At 42.4% G+C, this 23,314-nt stretch overlaps 2 protein-coding genes across 3 annotated transcripts in view; one reads left to right on the top strand and one right to left on the bottom strand.

Annotated features, from left to right (window-relative positions):
- The window catches only part of DOCK2 (dedicator of cytokinesis 2), a 395,355-nt gene that overhangs the window by 188,789 nt on the left and 183,252 nt on the right, over positions 1 to 23,314 (top strand). The window lies entirely within an intron of this gene.
- Positions 1,210 to 23,314, bottom strand: part of INSYN2B (inhibitory synaptic factor family member 2B) — a 111,212-nt gene continuing 89,107 nt past the window's right edge. For both annotated transcript variants that reach the window (XM_037501195.2, XM_054691637.1), the window contains exons 2-4: positions 19,875 to 22,101; positions 18,643 to 18,717; positions 1,210 to 4,113 (exon numbers count right to left, since the gene is read on the bottom strand). In XM_037501195.2, coding sequence (XP_037357092.1) covers positions 3,927 to 4,113; positions 18,643 to 18,717; positions 19,875 to 21,220 — 1,608 coding nt within the window. In that variant the 5' untranslated portion in view covers positions 21,221 to 22,101 and the 3' untranslated portion in view covers positions 1,210 to 3,926. The remainder of the gene's footprint in view (positions 4,114 to 18,642; positions 18,718 to 19,874; positions 22,102 to 23,314) is intronic.

The raw sequence follows: 23,314 nt of genomic DNA, 5'->3' as shown, positions 1-23,314 counted from the left end.
CTGGTTTTTATACCAACCCTGGCTGCTTAACTCCACCCTCAGGTCCCAGCCACCTTCCCTTTGGTGGTGACGGGATTTGTCTTTCCCAGTGTCTTGATGGCTTTGGTTTGGAGTAGGGGTGGGGTCCACAAAGCACGCATGGAATTAGCTCAGGACATCCTTTCCCCCTAACAAGAAGAAGATCTCTTCTGTCCTCTCTCCCAACTGACTTCATTTAGCAAATGAATGACTGTGCATTTATTCAGCACTTGTGTGCCTAAATTTGTGCTCAGTGCTTTCACCCATTTAATTATCAGGACCCCCTAGCAGACAAAGGTTATGTTCATCACTATAAGAAAAGGAATAAGAGGCTTACTGAGGTTAACTTTCTCAAGGTCATCATAAAAAAATTAGGCAGCTGACCAATACCTAAGCTAAGACTTCTGTTCTTTGGGCAACATTTTCTTTTCCCTCTTTAATTGTTAATGAGCTGGATTTTAAGCGCTTCACAGACAATGCAGGGGTGGGAAGAATGGAATCATGTGATGGGTACATTATTTTCTTTTTAATAGTCTCAAAACTCCTCATTATCCAAGTAGAAAATGTGTTTGGTGTTAATGTGGTTTTAACACATGTTGAGTATTTGCTAATCTGCCTTTTTAACAAAGAGAGCTGGACTTAGCTCCTTCAACACTCAGCAGTCTCTAGCAAGAATTTGATAAAATTATTTTGATTTTATGTTCTATTTTGGGGACATCATATTGGTTTTTGTCATGTTAGGGATAAAAATTTGCCTTTTCAGGATGAAAATTATGAGAAAAATAATGAAAGAAAAATATTGACTAAATCACAGCTCACACATGTAGCTTATTATGCAAGTATAATGATAAAAATTTGGAAGGTGTGCCCATATAAATGAAGCTAAGATCTGTCCCATTGATTCACATGTCCTGCTTGCTCCCAGGACATGTGGTGCTTCATGGGATCATTGCCGCACTAAATTTTGAATTAGTTCTTTGTTTCCTTGGGAAACATATAGAAGTGATTGTAATGAAAAATAGCCCCTTTCCTAGGACTACTAAGGTGTCTTTCTTAAGTTTATATTTTGTAACCAAAAGTGACCCACGTTAGTAATCAAGTCTTAAAACCTAGGAAAAATATGTAAGTTTATTGCAAAAGATAATATCCCATTTAAAACAGTTTAGAAATTTACAAAACCTTACATTAGTACATAGTCTTTAAGAAGGTGCTCTATAGATGAGCTGTTAAGTTCCAAGTATAATGAATACACGTTTTTTTTTTTTTTTTAACTACAGAGAAAGCAGCTACATAAACTCCTGCCACTTAAGTTGATGGATTGATCTCTTTCCCTTCCATTTTATAAAAGTAATTTTTGCTAAATTAATATCTTTCCATTAAGCCATATAACCTCAAGTATAGCGTTTCTGTAGAATATCAAGGTAGACGTGACATAATATTTTACAAAGAAGCCATTTGCACATGAGTAGATGAGCATAGAGTTTGGATATTTGTATATGTGTGTTTCTTTTAACAGAGAAATGATCGTTTATGTTTACTGAATACTTTTCCTTCATACTGATTTCAAATGTTCAATTTTCAGAAATGACCTCCTTGCCACTTTCAGTTTGGAGACCCAAGCCATGCTGTGTTGTGCTTTGGTATAGAATCATATAATCTGGTCTGGTTTTATTTCTAGAAATGTCCATATTTATCAACCCCACTATCACTTACTGCAGGTGAGGGTTTATCTGAGACCCCAACATGTGTATGACAATATGCACTTCTTAATTACCAAGTATTATATACTTGTGTGAGTTACCTTAGATGCCTCTTCATCATTCCAGGCCCACTTTGCCAAACCAGTTCAATGCTGGGTCATTTTGCTTATTTGATGTTGGAGCATGCACAGAGCAGTTACAGTAAGTAGAGCAGGTGTTTATAACTCTCTTCAAAAATAGACAGACAAAATGATGAAATTTCAAGCATTTCACCAAAGGCATATGAGACACACTGCTCTGTTACCTGGGGTCTCTTAATTCCAGGAATGGGATTATTGTAATTCTAGCATGCTGCCTGAGAATATGAATTAATTTCAAAATTGGCATAAGCAATGCAAATTAAGATGGAAGCACTACTACAAGATAAAATTATGTAAGAGATCCCAAATGATTCTGCTCTATTTGACTATCCTCTTTGCTGTTCTTTTCCGTTGTTGGGGCCAACTGAGAGTTGATTGTGCAGATACGGAAAGATTTGTGGCTTTTAGCCAGTGGTAACATATCTTATTGAAATGTGGCTTCTTAAGTATGACAAGTGTATTTATCTTAATTTCAACTTAACGTTATGTATTCCAGTCTCATTTTGTGGGTTTAAACATTACACTAGAAACAGAACAAGATCATCTTGAATGACATTCTAAGACTTAAATAGTGCAAGCCGGGGTTCCTTGCCAAATTTTCCTTTCTGCTCTCACTGAAATAGCTTTTGCACTGCAGCGCTGTGACAGGGGGAGGTGAAACTGTCAGAGTGGTTTTCTCAGTTAGTCTCAATTTGCAGTGCGGTGCATGCATCCTATGTTCACACAGATGCTGCACTCTGCAAAGACTAACACAGACACCTGGTCTTCAGCGAAGGGGATTAGGAAATGCCTCCTTTGTGGATGGTTTTAGGATCTCTTTTTAAGCAGCATCAGTCCAACCACAGGCTGGTAGAGAATTAAAGGAGAAGGAATGTAACCCTTGCCCACCAACTTTCATCCCATGAACATGTAGCAATTAGTTAATGATATTACTTTTCACAGTTTGTTCAGCTATGTAAGTTGACTGGATCCATGTTTGGGGGAGTCTTGTCTAAAAATATTAGACTTTAAAAGAATTCAAACTTTGGGAAGGAAAGATCTTTAATACTAAAATGGAAATATATATATCTTTCTCTCTATATATATAACCCTTATCTCCAGTCCTGCTGCTGCTTCATTCCGGTGGCCATTGCCTGGTCACTAGGAAAAGAGACTGTATAGATTAATATACTTTTGATCCTATCTACAAGGCTGTTGCAGGGATGAATGTGTAAGAACCAATGTTGTGCCTTATCTTAATCTTGTTTATGTTGCTAGTTAGATGAAAAGGACAGACAGGCTATGGGATCTTATGAAAAATGCTTCAGGGGGATTAACTGGAGTTTTAAAGTTCCAACCCGAACCAGATCCTACCCATTTGCTAGTCAATCTGAGGCAGAGAAGAATGATGGTTTAAGGTGGACCCTGAGCAGCTACACACACAGGACAGCAACAATTCCTTACACCCTGGGATAAACCATACTCTGCCACAGACTGTAAGGCCCACATAGTGTGAAATGACAAATTCTTGATTTGGACTCAAGGACTGATTAAAACCAAAAATGACCCAACCCAGCAGGCTAATCTTGCATTTTTATACCCTGCTCACTTCTATTGTGTTACTTATCCCCCAAAATTAGAAAATCACTAGTTTATGTCTCTAATTTTTTTTCTAGGGTATCTGCTTATAACCTTCCTCTATCTTCCTGCTCTGCATAGCATTTTTTTTCTTTGTTTCCTTTGGGTTAATGAGCCCAGGATGGGAAGGAAGGAACTTAGCATCACAGAGGTATTGGAAGGTGCCATGGGGGTTGCTCATGGTAGGGATCTAGAACAGCAAGCCAGGATGTGGCCTGGTGTGTGTGACAGGGAACACAGCGAGTGGTGGTCACTCCGGGGTCCATGAAGTCCTCAGCAAGCAGTGGCACTCACTCAGGTGAGGTTGATGGTCAGGGGTCCAGCAGCAGCTAAACCAGCCTCGGTCTTTCCTGTCTTGCAGGTCTAGAGACTTCTTCGCTGAGAAGTAGGGAAGGCCATAGGCAGTGGTTCCCCACCTCAGGTAGCCAGTTATTGAATGGTCCCAACAAGGTCAGATCCACCAGAAACATTTCTTCTTCACCTTCTTGGTTTTCCGTCTCAAGTCCTGTTTCTCAGGGACCGGTGGTTCTGCTAGGGACTTTGGGGGAGGAGATGCCTCCTCAACTGGTTCCACTTCCTCCAGACTCTGTAGCACTTCATGGAACCTGCCTTCCTGCTGTCGAAAATCATATTCTACACTGAAAAAACACAGAGAGAAAAGGAGGAAAGTAAATTTAAACCAGCACATACTGATTTAGCATCTCTAAGAGAGCATCTTCCATTGACATGAAAGAGGGGCTTTGAGAAACTAGGTACTGTGTAACATTAGGGATATTATGCCACTCCTCTGAACCTCCAGCTCCTCATTGATTAAATTGGCATCTCAAATGCCTTCCTCTTGGGGATGTTATTAACTTTAAATGAAGCATGAAACAGGGCAGTCTGATAGTAGGCATTCCAGTAAATATTGCTCCCATCTCTCTCTTATACCTACTATGGCTTCTAATTGTCAATTTTTTTACACATTACCTGCAAAGCTGCCTCATTATAAAAGGTCTAAATAATACAGAGAAATAAAACTGACAACTGTTTCCTTATCTGTAACGTGGACATTATAATAACACCTATCTCAAAGACTTTCTTTAGAATTAATGTCTCGAGTGTGAGAATACAAATGAAGCTTTAGAGTAGTGCCTGGCAGGTAGTAAGCCTTCCATATGAGTAAGCTCCTATTACTGTGATTGTTATCATCATTACCATTATTACTACTAATATGTCTTGCTCTTTGCCTTCCTTCTCAGTGGTGGGTCTTGGAGAGCTTTACTTTATGCTTAGTACTTCTCAGCATAGACATATTTAAACACACTCCTTTCATGCCATTTCCTAATTCCACCTTTTTTGGTGGTGGTTATTTTACTTGTGAGTTTGAAGTTGTTACTGTACAGACCCTGCTGTATTGTCTGCACAGAGGTCTGTGAGGTAAACCCAACATTGCTGGCAAGCAGGGTTCCCAAAAATTCAGCAGGAGCACAGAAGCTCTGGCATGCACAGAGTAGGTGCTTCTGAAGACTTGGGAAGGAGGCCTCAGGAACAGTCAGCCTGCCTGTCATCCTGGCTAAACCTCCCCACAACCTGGAGAGCCAGGCCAGAAAGCTGGACTCCTGTAGTCATCCCTGCAAGCTGCCCAAAGATCCCTTTGGCCTTCAATGTCTGCTGTCCTTCTTTGGAAATTTACTTCTGGAGGAGTTCCCAGTGTCCAGGTGCTTGCAAGCAGGCTCTTAACACTTTCAGCTGTGTGTTTCCTGGTTTCAGAGCAGAGTTCTCAGAAGGCCAGAGATGGACAGCCAGTGTAGGAGGATGGCAACTGAAAGAAATGCAGGGTCATGAAAACAGTGCCTTCCCCTGGTTTAGCAAGGAGGTAAAGGAAAAACTTTAATGTAGTAGAGGAAAGACCCCATATTTGCATTTGAGTGGCATGACTGTCCAAATGGTGGCAAAGGGGTTATCATTAAACAGATACTTGTCCTTCTCATGTAACCTCCCAGAGATCCACTGTCAACTTTAGTGTTACTGAAAAGGCAAATCAAGATCATCATATGTGACTCAGGAAGCCACCAGTCAGTGCCTGTCACTGGGCATTCTGAGATGGATGGGGAAGGGCTGATGCCTCAGAAAGTCAAGTCACCTATCTGTGGCCTGTCCAATGGGGTGTTGGTGCTTGGGGAACATTTAGGAGGGGCCTCTGATGGTTTCATTTCTGAACTTTGGTAGATTTCACCCAGATTGTCATCCCAGCTTTTACCCTTTGCTTTCTCCCTGGTCCCTTAGACAGGGACACACTCCTACCTGACTGTAACGGAGGAAATACAGGCTGTGTTTTTCTTTGTTTCAAAGATTTATTTTATTTATTCATGCATACAAGAGCTGGGGTATAGGCCAGAGGTGCAGGGGGCGGGGGCAGGGAGTGAGAGGATTCACCAGAGACAGCAGGAAACAGAACAGGCAGATCTACTGAAATACACTGCTGAGGGGAGCAATGGGTGAGACAGGAGAGATCAGCTGAGCCATGTGGGTTAGCTCCCTGGCTGGGAATTGAACTCATGCTACAGTGGCTGTATAGCTTCATAATGCTGAGACTTAACCCCTTGTACCAACAGGGAGGCCCCAGGCTGTGTTTTTAAACAAACAAACAAAAAAAAATAGTGCAACTGTTTAGCTGTGAGATCCTGGGGAAATCATTTCTCATTGTTAAACTATAGTGCCCTTATCTACAAAATGAACATGTTGCCTACTCATAGGCTGTCCTTGAAGTTTACACCACATAATGCATGTACAACATAGCACACAGCAAGGCACTGTGTATTCTGCCAGACATTCAGCAAACATTTTTGAGTATTGTCCACATGCCAGGCTCTGTTCTGTATGTGCTGGGAGAGGAGTGATGTACAGACAAACAGACATCCCTGGCCTTCTGATGTTGTAATCCAGTGGCTCTGTGTCCTCAGTAAGTGCTAGGCAAGGTTGGGAGTTATTAGAGGTCTTTTAGTCAAAGCCCAGGATTTGTCAGGAAAGTGAGAAGAGTGTTCACAGACTCATACATTGAGGCTCCCACTTCCAGGATATACTCCTGGGTACTATACCCCTGTATGTCTCTCAGCATTGGGTGGGTTTCTGTCTGTACCACCTATACCTCACTGTCTACAGTGAAAACTTAAGGAGATGGATTCAGAGACTGGGGAAGACAGAATGTAAATTCTGTCTCATCCTCACAATTTCTAGTACAGCCCAATGCAAAGGACGGAACAAGAGTTCTTGAGTGGAACATACATGGGTTTGAAATGAAACCGCACCACTTACTAGCTGAGCAACCTTGGGCAAGTTACTTTTCTTTTAAAACTGAGTTGAAATTAGGGGTTATAAAGTTACGCCACAGAAAAGTTGTGCAAATGGGACACAATAGCAGGTGAAATTCCTTCCCTCGTGTGGGACATGGTCTCTGCCCACTCACCTCTTTACTAAATCTTTCATCTCCCCATCTCAGGAACTGCATGCCTTACTTAGCTCCTCACTCATACGCTCCCCTCTTCAGTAACTGTATACCTTGCGATCAGTATCATTCATCACCCCTCCCCTCCATGTACATTCAGGGAAGAATGCACTCTTTATGTTTCTATGGAAACACCACAGGGTTCCATTATAATCACTGGGACTTAGGGAGCACCCCACCCTCCTCTTGCAACTGCCTCCACTGGTCTTGACAATTTAAAGGGGATTGAAAGTGACTTTCTTTTCAAGGCCAGGCAAATAGCAGAGTATCAAGAAGCATGTGTGCTTTGGAAAGAAATTGATTAGTGTTTTTTAGGCCAAAGCAATTTATTAACATAAAGGAAAATAGTCCCTTTTCTTCTTATTCATCTGGTTGACAAACTACTGTTTATTTTGGAGGGGAAGAGAGGGAGTCGATTTTGCTTTGGTGGCAGCTGCCTTACAAATGATAAGGGAGCAGTGCCCGCTCTTATTTATTCTCTACTTGAAGCTGGGTGGAGAAGATGAGATACCCCTCAACTTCATACTCAGCCAACCCACATCATATCCAGCAACCTCTTGAAAAGGGGAATATATTGGTAACTTGGTAAGAATTCAAGCAAACTCTTTGCCTATTATTGTTTGTAAATTTTGAGGAATGAATCTGCCTTGAATTTAGTGTCATGGGAGAATACCAGTAACTTTTCCAATCTCACCTTCCCTTCTCCCCTTCTTCTTACACTTCCCACTGTTGCAACCCTACTATCTTCTGCCATTCATATTCTACATATACTCTATATTCCATGCAGGATCCTAAGAAGAGAGGCAGCTGAGTTCTTTAGTTGTGCAGAGCTCTAGCACATGAGGAGCAAATGGTGGTTAAGAAATCATTACAGGGGCCTCCCCGGTGGCGCAGCGGTTGAGCTCTGGGCTGCGAAGATGCCCGCAGCCTCTGCAGCACTGGTTCGATCCCCGGCCACCGGGTGAGGGTCCCACATGGCGTGCAGACCTCTCCTGCCGCCCGCTGCTCCCCTCAGCAGTGTACTTCGTCAGTCTGCCTGTTCTGCTCTCCCTCTGGCTCTGGTGAATTCTCTCACCCTCCCGCGCTTCTGACTGTACCCAGTGCTTGTATAAATAAATAAATAAGTAAGCAAGTAAATAAATAAATAAATAAATCTTAAAAAAAAAAAAAGAAAGAAATCGTTACAACACAGGATTCAGACCTGAGGCCATTGAGATGGCCAGGAGCATTCCAGGTCTGTGAGGATGTTCTTCTAAGGATGCATGGAATACCTGGCCCTTGGTCAGTGGTGCCCAGCTCACTGTTTGGGGAGCCTTGTACACCCAGAAAATCTGAGCATGACACCACACTGAGGGCATTTTACTAATCTAGCTGACAGATCAATGTTTTAACCATTATGCTAGGTGAAAAGCAGAAGGATGTTTCCTGAGTAATTGAAAATAGAAAGAAACATAAGTCATGGCTTGTCTGGAAGAAGAAATGGTGAAAAGCAAATAGTACATAAATACATAAACAAACAAAAGAACCAGGATATAGAAGCAGTGTCTTGGCTGGGCAGACTGAAGTTGGCTGGGTGAACCAAAAGTAGATACAAGTTTACTTAGAAACAACAGAAACATCTTACACTTATAAAGCACTTTCAAATTTGCAAGCCCTTCAGATCCGAATTCTCATTTCTATTCTCACAATAGCCAGGAAGAAGGGAAGGTCGTTATTTTCATTTAATAGAAAAGCAAGTTGAGGAAGGAAAGTCAAACCATGAAGCACAATCAGATTCTAAACCTAGTTTCCTGTTTCCTAGTTCTTTGTTTTTCCTGAAGAGGGATCAGATGTTTCAGTCCAGGGCCTGGCTGTTACCCGGGTCCTATTCTAAGAAGAAATAAATAGCAGGAGCATGTTTGGATAATGTTAGGGTAGGACACATGGTAATTTAAATTCGTACTAATAAGAACAATAAAAAAGGGAGGAAATGGGGGGAAAGGAGGAATAGAGGGAGAGACGGAGAAGGGATAGGGAGGGCTGAGGAGGAGAGGGCGACTACCATCTATGGAGTGAAATCTATATTGTAGGCACTATGCTGCAAACTTAGTCGTTCTCATGCATTTTATGATATTCTCAGCACCAGGAGAGAGATCATAGTATCTTTATTCCACAACTGAGGATACTGAGGCAAGGGGAGGTTAAGTGTCCTGACAAAGGCACATACTACTGGGCCACAGAGCCAGGATTTGAGCCTAGATCTTCTGGCTCCAAAGCCTGTGCACTCAGGTACACTGCCCTGAAAGAACTCAGTGACCCTCATCTGTGTGAGATACTAGTTGCCAAAGGTGTGTGGAGTGGGAAGCTGGAGGAGGTGGAGTGAGGTGACACAGGGCCTGGTATACCTAAATGACCTGGAATCGCCCTGTGGAACTATACCCAACCTGGAATGGGGCTGCACAGAGGACCCAAAGTAGTGTTTCTTAAGTTGCAGGGAGGTTCCACAGAGGGACTGCACACCCAGAGAAGCCAGAGAAGGTGGGTGCTCCCTTAGAAAGCTGATTGCTCAAGGAAATATCTGGGCTCAACAATATGAGGTCTGGGGTAGGCTGCCTAGGTCTACCCTGGACCTTTTGCACTCCCTTCTCAGCAGGGCATCTTCCTCTTCTATAAATAAAAGCAGTGGCAAGCCACTGCCACAAACCATATACTCCAAGCAAGTTAGCTAAGAAATAAATCTTTCCCACCTCCCTGGTGACAAAACCTGTTCTAACTCCCTCTCCACCTCTTCTTCATCTCTGTAGGAATGTTTCTCTGGGTCCTCCTGCCACAGAACCCAGGTACACCAATGATTGATTGGCCTCCAGCAACTTTCTTTTTTAAAGAATTTGTTGTAAGAATCAATGGAATCAGCAAGGGTAGTTTAAACCCTATCCGCTTGGATAAATCATGCCACTTTAGTAAGTGTCTTTAGGGAAGAATTCCAGTCTGGGAAAGTAGGTTGGTCTGTTTATTTCCCTCCAACCTAGAAGAGATGTTGTTCCTAAAACTTTCTTCTAATGAACAATTTGCTCATTTTTATTGAGTATGATTTTAAGCTTCCAACTCACAGTCATTTCATGTTAGCATATGTACCCCTTCTCCTGGGGCATCTGTCTATTGACAGATTCTCAGAGTATCCCAGCTTCTTCTCTTAGCACATAAAGTAGGACCAAGATGCAGAAATCTTCACTGCTTATTGCTGTAAAAGAAAATCTGAGTTCTGGGTTCTATGGTTCTGTCAGGGTCTTCATGTTAAGCCTCAGAAAGGGATGGTCATCCCAGAGATGACCATATATAACCATGTATAACACTATATTCCTGGTTATACAAGGGTGAAAGATAAGCAGGGAAAGGACAGGAGAAGCCTTTGAACATAAGACTGGGTTAAATCCTAGTTCTGTTGGATCTTGGACAAATCATATTACCTCCCTGAGTTTTAGTTTCCCCCTCTGTAAAATGGAATATTAACCAGATCCACATTTTAGGGTGGCTGGGAGTCGGAAAGGAGACGATATGTGTATAGCGTTTAGCACAATGCCTGGCACAGTGCCTGGTTTGACAAATGGAAATGATCTGCTCTGCATTAACGTGATAAAAAAATAATGATTGGGTCATTCTATGGTCAACTATGGCCCAGTGCCAGCAGCCATCCGTTTGCTATTGCTGTGAAACTCAGCTTGCTTGATTTTACATTTATGCCATGTTTCAGCCTCTTTAGCTATTAATGCATTAAGATAGATTTCATTTTTATTGCAGATAAATTGCTGATGCTGTAAATTCTGGTTCTTTTCCCTTACACTCTGGGGAGAAGAGGAAGGGAATAAAACTACCCAAGAGAAACAAGAACTAGATGCAAATGTCTTGCAAAACAACCTGTAGGTGCTCAGAGAAATGTCCACATGTACGCTAAACTCTATGCCTATTTTCTAGAGAGACAACTTAAGTTGTGTTTGATGGAGGTTATTTTATGGGTGCTGGATAGTATTGCTGTAGAGTTCACATTCCAGCATTTGAAATGAAGGCTGCTTACTTCATATCGAAATGTAATGAGAGCTGCAAATGCATCTGTGATTACTAGGAAGAACAGATATGCTGTGTATTTTGCAGTTTCATGGTGGTCTTCGTTGATGGCCAGAGAGAAAACTGTGGCTGCAAGATGGGGCTCTCATAGTTTACCTGGCTGCATGCTGAGAGAACATCATAAACATACAAGAGGAAACTACTGAATCATTTAAGTGGAGAGTTGGTTGCTAAATCCACAGAGCATGTTGCATTTCTGGTGAGATTCCCTCTTCACTGGTTATGTAATAGCTTTAAGTAGCAGGCGAGGTCAAGGTACAGTGGCTAAAAAGCTTGACCATGGATGGACACTCAAGGAAGGTGCTTAGCACCACTGACTACATGACCCCAGTTGCCTCCTGGAGCTCAGCTGCTACTTTGGAAGGATGAAGCCCTGGTTCACCTCCTGCTGTGCTCAAGGCTGAATGGCTTTGTTCTGTGTTCCCGGAAGCCTCTCTATGATCAGTTCTGAATATCAAAACTGTGAGGGGCAGCACTAGGCACTGGGATGCTGGTTGCCAAGTACAGAGGGAAGTGCTTTCAGTAAATCTCCATTTTAATAGCTGTGACCTCTTCTCTGTCTGGTTTAGAAAGAGTTCTAACAGTGGAGGAGTAATACTGATGAAGTTGTGAATTTTGAGGAAATAAGAGAATAGTGGAGGATTTAACACTCAGCCTGAATCTTCCTTGGTTAGGGAGCATGGGGTGGTGTCTTCTCTCAAAGGGGGGTTAGTGCCAGGCAGCGCTGCACACCCACTTTTTCAGGTGTTGTAATTGCTCCTCTAGGACCTAAAAGCAGGCAGTTTTTAGCATTCAGGCATTGGGCCTGGGAGCCGGACTGGGCATTAATTGGTCTTAACCTTAATTGGAGGAGGAATGGCAGCAGGAATTGCCACTGGATTCCTGATCTCAGATGAGGCTGGAGGAGGAACTGGGAGATGTGGGAGGAAGGAGAGACTACAAATGAATCCCCTAGGTGATGAATAATGCAAGCCTGGGCTCCAAAGTGGACTAAGAGAGACTCATTTTCTCCTCTCATCGGTAAGAGGAGGCATCAGAAGATATGCTTACTCCATGAGCAAGGCCCCTCCTATTTCCCTCCACTCTCACCTATTCTCCCTAGTGAGGCTTTCAACCACCATCTAACCCTATAATTGGAGCCAAGCAGAAAAGCAAGTTATCATTCCAGTGATGCATTTACAACAAAAAGTGGTTGCTGGGCTATTTCATTAGCAATAATTTTCTATTCACGGACATGTAGATTGGTGGTCACAAAAGTTTTCAGTAAATTAACTGCCACCATCCCCTTTCAAGACCTCTGTTTTACCTGACTGAATGTTTTCCAAGCTTTGCTGGATCAGACCTTCACAGGAAGCATGCAGTAATGATAGATTCCTATTCAACACCCATCCCTCTGATCCAGAAGGCTTGGGAAGTGGCGTAATGCCAAACATCCATTATTTAGAGATACCCACAAGACTCTGATATAGACAGCACAGGATCCCATTTTGAGAACACTAGTTAGGGTCTGCATCTAAAACACAAACCCTCACAATGCCCCTGGCTCAATAGAACTCAGTCATATAACATCTGTAGAGATAATACCCACTCAGCTGCTCTGATGTCTGAAGGCCACATGCTGTGCAGTCTGTCTAGCAGGTACACACAACTGGATTCTGATCTTGTCATTGCCAGTTATTAGTTCCAGAGTAATTGTGCAGGAGGCTCTGTCTCTCAGCCTCAGTTGTTTAATTTGAATATTGTGTGTTTGACCCTTCGGATCCTCAATGTCCTCATCTATAAAGGGAAGTAACTTTAGTTCACTTGGTGTAAGGATTGAATCAAAAAAATGAAGGTACTTTCAAGGCCAGTAAATAGTAGATGCTCATTAAGTGGTATCTCTCTTCTTTCTCTCACCTGCCATCATTATTGTAAAAATCATTCAAAAGAAGGTATTTATTTAATAATATGAGTAGCTTATGAATTATAAGGGTTTCATCTGAGTGTATTAGTTTCCTGTTGCTGCTGAGACAAATTACCACACACCTAAATGTTTAAAACAGCACAAATTTTGCTCTTAGAGTTCAGAAGGTCAGAAGTCTCCCAGACCTATAAAATCAAGGTGTCTACGGAGCTGAGTTCCATCTAAAAGCTCTATAAGAAAATCTGTCCCTTGCCTTCTTGATTTGTAGGAGCTGTGGTTTGTAGAAGCTGCCCACCTTCTTGGTTTGTGCTATCACTTCAACCTTTTCTTCTGTTGTCATATAACCTTTTCTACCTCTGCTTCTCCTGCTTCCCTTCTTCCCTTAGAAGGATCCTTGTGATTACACTGGCCCACCTGGACTATCCAGAATTCTTGCCCTGTCCTGAGATCCATAACTGAATCACATGTGCAAAACTCCTTCTCCATGTAAGTAACATGTTCACAGGGCCCAAGAGTAAGGATGTGGAAATCGCATAAGGCCATGATTCTGCCCAGCACAGTGGATTTTGATGTTTTACCAAAAAGGCCTGCAAATTTAATACCTTAATCTCTAAATCCCCTCTACCAATGAGGTCATTAGGCAGTTCTATTGAAAGAAAATATATTTTGCCTGGAAGGATTTTATGGTTTTCCACAAGTCAAAAGTTGCCTTTCCTACTACTTCTTTGCTCAGAAATGCTGGGTAATAATGTTGGATGGCCACGTGAACAAGGATCTCAATGTCCTGTGAAATTGCAACAAGCTCTGTGAGTCATCAAAGGAAGATTTGATTAGTTTCTATCTTGTTGAAAATATGTAGTGTTCCAGGTATTTGAAAACTGACAATCCATGTACAACCTTCAGTTATTGTTTGATGCAGTTAAAAAAAAAAATCTAAGGAGGATCTGCTACCTAGAAAATCCCTCTCTCTAATAAGAACATGTTTGACTTAGACCCTCCATATCTGTCCCCATTGTTACACAGGATAACAATGAATTTGCAATCTCAAGCCCACTACTATTTTTTTATTCTTCCCTTGGGCAATATAAGCATCCCCTTCTTTGATGAGAATCTATGGGGAAAAGAAACTATGTATTATACCCTGGCCCAAGACTTGGAGGCCCTGGCTATTTGCTGAAGGAAAGAAATTCATGAACACTGTATTCTGATGCAACAGGATAACAGGCATAGAGAGACAAATAATGCCTGGCAGGCCTCCTCCGAGAGACATACAAGGCTCTCAGAAGAACTGGATTTAAGCTCAAGAGCAGGAATCATCCAAAGTAGGGCAGTGAAGGCATTCCAGGAGCTGAGGCACCCAGGCCCAATACAACACAGGTGTTTGAAGTCAGCTATGAGACTAAAGAGAAATGAGAAAACAAAAGCTAAGAAGATTGGCATTAAAAAATCTTATAAACCTAGCTAGGAAATGACAAGAAGCAGGACAGAATTGTTTGGTAGATGACTGACATAGTCAGATTCTACTTTTCGGGAAATTTGGCAATCTTTGCGAAGGCTTATTTGGGATGGGACCAAAGCAAGCTATGGCAAAAGGACCAGTTAGAGTTCAAGTGACAAGTGATAAGGGCCTTTACCAGCCAGAGACAGGGGGCTAGAGCTAAGAGGCTGGATCTATTAGGTAGAATTGTAGCCAATTTTTGATGTGTGTTGTGAAGAAGATGAGTCAGGTGATGGAGCTATGATTTCTTTATGGAGTCATGGTTAATGCTGTTGAACAACAGATGAAATATGGAAAGAGAATTTTGTGAGGGGAAATAATGAGTGTGTTTTGGTATATGGTAAATTTGAGATATCAAAATATAAGTAGCTATAGTTAGTTTAAACACACACAGTTAAATGTTTGATACTGGGGCTTGTTCAACACTGAGATAAAGGGCATTTTTCTGAAGCTGCTGTTATATACTGAAGAGAGAGCGAGAGAGGGATAGAGAGAAGAAGAGAGAGAGACAGACAGAGAGAGAGAGAGAGAGAGAGAGAGAGAAGAGACCATGAAAGAGGTAGAGAAGGTAGACTCACAGTAATAAACCTAAAATCCATGAGCGCAATTTAAGCCTGAATAGATATTAAGGTAGACCCCTGGCTAAAAATAGCTCTTCCATTTCTCTCCCTAGTACTTTTCAAATCTCACATGGTTAAACTTTCCCTTCAACCCATTGAAAAAAATTTTAATTCTTGCCTGCTCTTTATTTCCAGTTTCCTAAGCAACATGCTTAGATAGTAGAAGAAAATTTTGCCAAGAAAGACTTCCAATTTTTTTCCTTCAAACATTTGAAGCATTTCACAACTTAAACCAAACAGATTTTTCCTGGGAGGAGTCACGTCCAGAAATAAATGCATGATCATTGTAGTCCAAGTCCTCCAAAGAAGTGCTGGGACTATTTTTAGAGTGAAGGTGAAGATGAAGAGCTGGAGACATGGCTGGAGGAGCAGAGAACTGGGAGCGGGAGGGAGCAGGCTGTGGCTCCAGGAGGCCGCATGCCCTTGAGCAGAGGAAAGGCAGCACATTCCCTCGGGTGTCATTTCCCAAACTTCACCATCTTCATGGGTTTTGCATAATTATTATATTTTTTGCTCTCTAACTTAATTAACTTTTCAAGCAAAAACATTTATACCAAATAGGCAATATCACTTTTGACAATGGAGAGCAGCATCATTTACAATGAATACTTGGGTGGGGGGGTGCCTCATCTTCAAAGTAATAAGTTTTCATTAAAAAACCATTGCATTCTGGCTAGATACTGTTGCTTTCCTATGGCTATGAACCTGATACCTGCTCTCTCCAGGCAAAGAAGTGTGATAAGCAAGTATTAGAAAGGTTTTGCAGACATTCTATCTCCCATCTCAGATTTTCCCCACCGGGGAAGAAGGCTTGAAATAAATTTGAAAAGAGAACAACTTTCTCACAAGGTAATTCCATGTTATTTAATCTTGGGTACTACAAGTGACATTCGCCCAACACTTTAAAGATTGCCCTAGAATTAATAGTAAGGAGGGGTAAGGAGAGTAACTGGGGAATGCACAGACTGGAACCAGCCCGAGGCATGGCTCCCCTGCCCATCATCTTCCCCTGGAGCCTGCAACTATCAAAATTCAAAGGAGGCCATTCTCCCTGCTGTATAGAATGCATGGAATCTTTTGGCATTACTATTGGTGCTTGCTCCTTGGTGATATGGGATCTGCCAAAGTGATCTATGGTAAGAAGAAAGCCAAGGAGTTTGAAGGTGGGGGGTCAGGCTGAAGGTTCCTCTTAAAGCAGAAAGAATGAGTCGTATAGAACCAATAGTCCTACATGTCTTGGTGGGAGCAAGTAACATGAAAGCAAGTAATGGTCACAGTCTTTGTCTCAAGTGGCCACTTAGCAAAACTTATGTGCTACTAACCTAACAGCAACATCTCCAGAGAAGAAGACCCAGCAGGCAATCCATCAGTAGCCCGTGTACTTTATAAACAGTGACGTGCACTGCGTCCATCCATCATCAGGGAGTGAGACCAAAGCTCAACAAGGCCTGAGGATGAGTATTTCACATCAATTATTCATTAGTTTGTAAGATCTGACTTTCCAGGACACAACATAGGGTTTGAAGTCATTTGAAATGTTGAAAAAAAAAATGACAACTCTCATCTTCCCACTGTTACAATGATGGGGATGTTGTGCTGATCTCTTTGCTTTCATCAAATTAATTGCCTATTCCTTCACAATGGCTTAGACACAAGGATATAGATACTGTCTGAGAGAACAGTCTGGTTTTGAATGGTAATGAGGGATGGATGCATACACTGCCTGTTCTTGGAAAGCTGGGAAGGATGTGTGCATGTAGGTTTGCTAACCCAGCCAGGGGTGTGACTTAATTTAGAATGTTTGCTTGGGATGTTTGAACTAAGTACTAGGAAAATGCAAACATCTTCAGTCTTATTGGAAGGTCATAGTTTAGTCAAATATTGCTCCTTTTAATTCAGTGTGGAGCATAAGAACATCAGAACTGGAAAGGGCCCTAGGGACCATCTAATTAAAGACCTCATTTTTCAGATGAAGAAACTCAGAGGCCAAAAATGATTTGCCCAAAGCCAGGCCCTGAAACTCCCAGTAGACTAAAAAATAAGCACTTATCCTTTTCACTTGCATCGTCTAAATAAAAAGTCATCTTAAATAGAAAATACATCATTTGGCTGCTGAAGAGCCTGTCTACAATTTAAATGGAGGTTAGTTAAAAATAATTCTTGTTTATGATGGATAGTGGTTTTTTGCCCTCCCTACCTATCTAGACAGTCAATAATTCTTGTTCTGATAACTAGGACATTTCTTTAACATATGAGATGTAAGTAAAAGAAGGAGCAAAAAAGGAAAGTAATTGATAAGACTGACTACTTTTCCAGGGGCCCCTTTCTAAAGGACATTTTCTGTGAGCAGTCTGAAAATTGCGTTATTTCATAAAAATATCTTGTCCTGTGGCTCCTAGCTTTGAGGAATTGGCAGTTCAATGAGAAAATACTGAAGTAGAGGGGTCTAAGTATGGGGATTCTTGACTTCCAGAACCCTCATCCCTTGTTAGAATGAAATTTCAGATTCTGCCAGAGAGAATGAATTTTTTTTTAAAGACTCAGGCAACCCAATTAGGTTTCAGTTTGCTGAAGTCTTGAGCTGCTTTCTTATCTGAGAGAGAAAAGTAATAGAGAAAGCAAAACTATACACTTTTATCAAGTAAAATTAGATGCCATCCACTGAAGTGACTCTTTTGATGTTTTTCCACCATGCTTCTGAAAGTGGCCTTTCAAATAAGGAGGCACTCATTTTCCCAGCAATAACAGTAATAGGTCCTTGGATTTACACAGAGGTTTTCAGTTGCTAGAGGCATGCACATATATTACACTTTTTGGCCCACATGTCAGCTCTGATGGGATCCTCATACTGCAGATGAGAAAACTGAGCCCTAAACAAATCAGCGAACATCAGACTTGGGGATTTTGACTCCAAGTTTAGTGCTTTCACCATCCTATGATGTTTTCCTTCTATTTCTTATAAAAATGCACTTTATTGCCACAAGTTTATCCCCTGCTGGAAGGAAATGATGTACCTAGAATAAACAAAAAGTGCTTAACACAGTTCTTGACATAATGTACCTGCTGAGCATGTGATTGCTACTGTTGAGGAAAAGGCAATGTGTTAGAAAAATCAAAGTCACAAGGTTTGGGATCAGAAAGAACTGGATTGGAGTCCTGAGTCTTGCCCCTTCTGGTCTCTGAAAATATTTTTTTTTATGTGCCAGGCCTTAACACCCCAGGATATTAACATTACTTCACAAGGTATAATGGTGAAGTGAGATACAGATGTTCATGCAGACAGAGCACTGTGCCTGCATTTAATGTTCAATAAAGTGTAGGGATGATTACCTCAAAAGGATTTGCTCATAGATCTTATTGCAAGGAAACAAAGTAAAGCCTGTGTTGAAACCAGATGTTCACATTTCAAAGTTAAATACCTTGTTTTTTAAGCCCAGGCTTCAACAACCTCCTATGTTTGCCTTCCTCTTGACTTTCTGCATCTAAGGGAGTTTATGGGAATGTCTTGTGGACCCTGCAAATTCCATGCTCTACAATGCCTCAGTTGAGGCCAAGTACCTGTATATGATGCATGCCGTGTTCTGGCAGGTGCTGCAATTGTTGAGATCTTGGCCAGTTCGATAAAAGTTGCGCCTGCAAAATAGAGCATTCGCTGGGTAAATTCATGTGAAAAGCCCCATGAGATGCATGCATTCTGCTTGTTCCTATAGCTCAGTATTGCACTTCTTGTTGGTAGCAACACTCTGAAGCTCTGTGACTGTTACAAATAAAGAAACAAGAAGCCCATGTTCTTAGACCCTCACATTTCTATAAAGGTTTAAGCATTTTCAAATCTGAGGGTTTTTAATGCTAATAATAGTCTTGTGAAATGAGTCAGTTATTCTTACCTCCACGTGATAAATGGAGAAACAGGGACTTTGTAAATGAGCAGAAGGGAGATTGTTAAAATTATTGACCTCTTAGTGCAATGCGTATATCTGAGTATCATCATGGTGCTTCTCTCTTATGAGGCAATGTTGACTCTGTTTCATATCAGCAAATGGGAGTTAATTCCTCCTTCTCTTACCCTTTTTTTTTTATTAGCTTTAGCCATCCATTCTTCTCAGCTTTGAGGAGCACATTTTCAAGGGGCAAACATTCTCCACCCAAACAAATAACTTTCTTCCCTCCCAGATTGGTGACAAGTCACTCAAGAATGTGTTTTTTATGACATTCTTTGGAGATTTTTTATTGTAATGCCACTTCATTTCCTGTTTAGTTGATGAATGATGGACTGGCCCAAATCATCAAAGTAGTCAGCAGTGGGGAAAGGCCAGTTGTAAGCGCTGTGACCACCTCGAATCCTTTGACACATAGCCATAGCTGAAATACTGTGCAAATGCTGTAACTTGCCGTGAGAATTGGGGTAGGGGAAGTACCTGCATGCTATCATTTTCCCCCATCATTTGTCAATGGGACCCCCATATTAATAAAAATCATGTTTGACCTGTTGCTTCATTTCCCACTTGGCATCAGGAAACAAAAACAAATAGTCATGGTAACCCATCAAAGCTGAGAAGAAAATGGAACCCAGTCAGGTCTGCTTATGATGTGGGGAAACATCAGAACCTCAAATATTTTGGAGAAATTTTACTAACAGAAATCCATGCTCTCTCTGTCCTGCTCTGACAAATGACTCAACCCAACAGTGCTTACAATATGTATATGTATGCATGTGTGTGTGTGTGTGTGTATACACACACTTATACATATACATAATGTTTACAGTATGTATATATACACCACCTTACCCTTCTGTCAGAGCTCGAGCTTTCTCCAAGTCTTGAATTACATTCAAAAGGACTTTAATTTTCTCTTGGTTGGAGTGTAAAGATTCCTCCACAGATTGTAGCCTGCCTTGGAGGTCGCAGAGTTCACCCTGTGCCAGGTGAATCTGATGAATCCCCCCGATCTCCCTGTTGCTCTGAAGTTTGGTCTCCATCTTTGGGAGAGAGGATGGGAGGTGATTGCTTCCTGGACAATTTCGAATCTCTGGGGTGTCAGATTGGGTGGGGTTCTTCACCATCTGCTCCTGACACAAGGGGGCAGATTTTGATGCACTGTCAGGTTTTGGTGACAGCAGGTCCTGGTGACTGTTACTCGATGAAGGACAATCTGAAGCACCCCCTGAGTGGGCTGGCTGGCTGTGGGAGTCTGGTGAGGGGCAGCTGTGAGTCCGTGGAGGTGAAGGAACACACATTTCCTTTGACTGGGATGACAGTGAGCCAAGGTCCTTGTTATCAGAGTCATCTTTGGGCAAAAGCAATTCAGGTGTAAGTTTCCCTGTGCCTGGCATGTGGTCGGCACCGCTGGTGGCATTTAAGCAGGAGGACAATCTTTCTGAATCTGATGACACCACTCTTCTCCCATCACCTGGACACATATCAACCAAAGCGGGTATGGAGTTGTTTATTTCAGTACACCTCTCTGGGCTGACAGTGGACTCTCCAACTGCCCAGGTAGGACTGTGATAAATATCATCTGGGACCTGAATGGCAGCTGTTGCCTTTTCTGAGGCTCTCCACATCCCCGCTTCCAAGCATATGCTAACTGGACCATTGCTTTGCACCTTGGACATTCTAGGGAGAAATGGGTGGGGCACCTTGACCCTTCGAGGCCCATCCTCCAGATGCTGAGCCAACCTTAAGTAAGCAAGGTCAGAAGACACAATGTCCTGTTCGGAGAGGTTGCCGTTGACCTGGATGGCACTTTGGGATGCTGTTGGCATTTCTACCAGGGACTTGCTGGCTGTGAGTCTCTTCCTTTTGAAAACTGGGAAATGCTTCCTGAGACTGGGGGAGGTTTGGATGGCAATGCTCCGAAAACCCCCTGCCTTCTGGGACCTGGGAAAGGAGAGCGAGTAGGTGGGGAGGTGATGGTGCCTGGGTGCTGGAGTCTTGTCCATCACAGTCGGGTCGGCAGAAGTTTGGACATCAACCTCAACTAGGCCAGGCGAAGTCTTATTGGCCCCATCTTCCTTGAATCGCACCTGCTGAGATTTGCACCTGCGGTGGTGAGGTGGCTTCACAAACTCCACTGACTCTAGGCTGTTGCGCTTTAGAAGCACAGGGCGCACTTTCATATTTTGCTGGGCCATTGAGCCTCAGTTAAAAGGACTGAAATCGTACACGTCTCCTGGGCACATTCCCTTAGGTCTTTGGAGCAGCATCTAATGGTAGCATCTCAGACACAGAGATCTGGTAGCCAGGATGGAGTGGTCCTCGCCTCTGAGTACAGGAAACTCTGCCAGCCATTCCCTGCCTATAGTTGCTCCTTAGGATCTACCCTTAATGCTCTTAAAATATTATTTCATCATAGTGATAATTGCTCTTTAGATAAACAATGAGTTAGGCTAATTATTAAACATCTGATATACCAAGAGGCTGATGGATTGTTTATCAAGGGATGCCAGCAGGCGGTTTCTTCCTGGAAGAAACTTGCTGTCTTGAACAAAAAGACAACAAAAGTACCATTTAGGGGCTAGTGCCAGACTCCCAATGAGCGAATTCCAAAAGAAACTGGCTGCATCTGGAACCTACAGCTTTCTTTCCGGAAGCATCAATACCCAGTGTTAGACCTACAGGAAACTTAAACACATCTTTCCATAGATTGTAAACAGGCAGCAAAATAAAGGAGCTGAGGGTTTGCTTCTTTGATGATACATGATGCTCCTAAGGGAATGTCCCCATTTATGTCAATCATTAAGTCTTCCTTGGGGGCCATTGTTTTCTTTCATGCTGTTTCCCTTATCTTCAGTGAGGGAAATTTATTTCCCAAATTGCCTCACAAAACCCAGTGGGGTGTGACTGGGCCAGGACTGAAGCATCTAGGGCATATAGAGGGCAGAGTCTCCATCATGGTGTCTTAGCTAAAGTTCACATGTGGGCGAAGGGAGCCAGGCTGCAGCTTCTGGCGATCTTCATGGGGTCTTGGAGTTGGACTGAGACCTTGCTGTCTTAGCCAGCAGATAAGAAGAGGCTGAAAGGGAAACAACCACAGTCACAATTGAGATGGCAGTTCCTATGTACTGGGCTTTCTCTCCAAATTCCCACCTCGCAGGGGAGAGTTTTTGAGTGGATGGCTAAGCCAAGTGTCAACCCCACTGCCTTTCTTTTGTTCCACTAGTGAGCTGGCCAGCTTGTGGCTACAGGACCTTGGTATATGGCTATTTGCATGCTTGGTTCTCTCTTTCCATTCCCAGACCTCACCCAGCCACCTCCTATTCACCCCTGAAGGCCCAGTTTCCTTGCCACTTACTCAGGCATTCCTTACATGCCTATAGCTCCTGCCTCATTACACTGCCAATGCTCAAACACATTAGGCCCCCCTTACATATTCTTACCCCATCCTTCATCTTGCACATTGAAGCTGTCCTTCAGTAATCGTTTGTGTGTACATTTATTTAGTATCTCCCCCACTACCCTGTGAGCTCCAGCAGGAAAGAGGTCATAGTCATTTATTCACTACTTGGGTATTCCCAGCCTCCTTTCAGCTCACTGTGGGTACTTAATGAGTGTGGTTGAAAGAGTGTATTACTGAATGAAGGGCAGGTATTTAGGAAGCAAAAGAGAATCTTGGTATGGTGGGGTAGGGGGTAGTCTTAGAGTATTCTGCCAGGGCCACACCAGTGAGAATCCCCTTTTCTATGACTGTAGCATTTACCTGAGGACAAGATTTCCCCCTAATGTCTTCATTTTTTAATTGCCTTTCAGAAGATAAATGTGCATAAAATTCTCAGTGGTAAGTGTACCTTGTAATAATAACAGTTACCATTTATTGAACACTAATTTTTACCATGCTAAGGACTTTACATGCATTAATCATAACAGCTCTCATTTACTGAGTGTACTCTAATGTTCCAGGTGCTGTTCTAAGCACTTTTAAACCTGTAACTCATTCATTTCCAACCCTCTGGAAGTAGATATTATCCTTAGCCCTATTTTACAGTTGAGAGAAACTAAGGCCCAGAATGGTTAAGTAACTTGCTCAGGGACACAGAGCTAGTGATAGAGGTAAAATCTGAACTTAAGCAATCTACCCCCAGAGCCTAAACTCTTAATATCTGTGCTTTCCAAGATTGCATGATCACATCAATCCTTACAAGGAGCCTATGCAGCCCTGTGCCCTACAGAACTGACAAGGAAGCTGAGGCTCAGAGTCGGTCAGTGCTCAGCAGAAGTGCTGAGATGTG

Source organism: Talpa occidentalis, unplaced genomic scaffold, assembly GCF_014898055.3.
Source record: "Talpa occidentalis isolate TD23 unplaced genomic scaffold, MPIMG_talOcc4v2.1 talOcc4.9, whole genome shotgun sequence".
Lineage (NCBI taxonomy): Eukaryota > Metazoa > Chordata > Mammalia > Eulipotyphla > Talpidae > Talpa > Talpa occidentalis.
The sequence above is the reverse complement of the archived record's forward strand: the minus strand, read 5'-3'. Positions and strand labels throughout refer to the sequence as shown.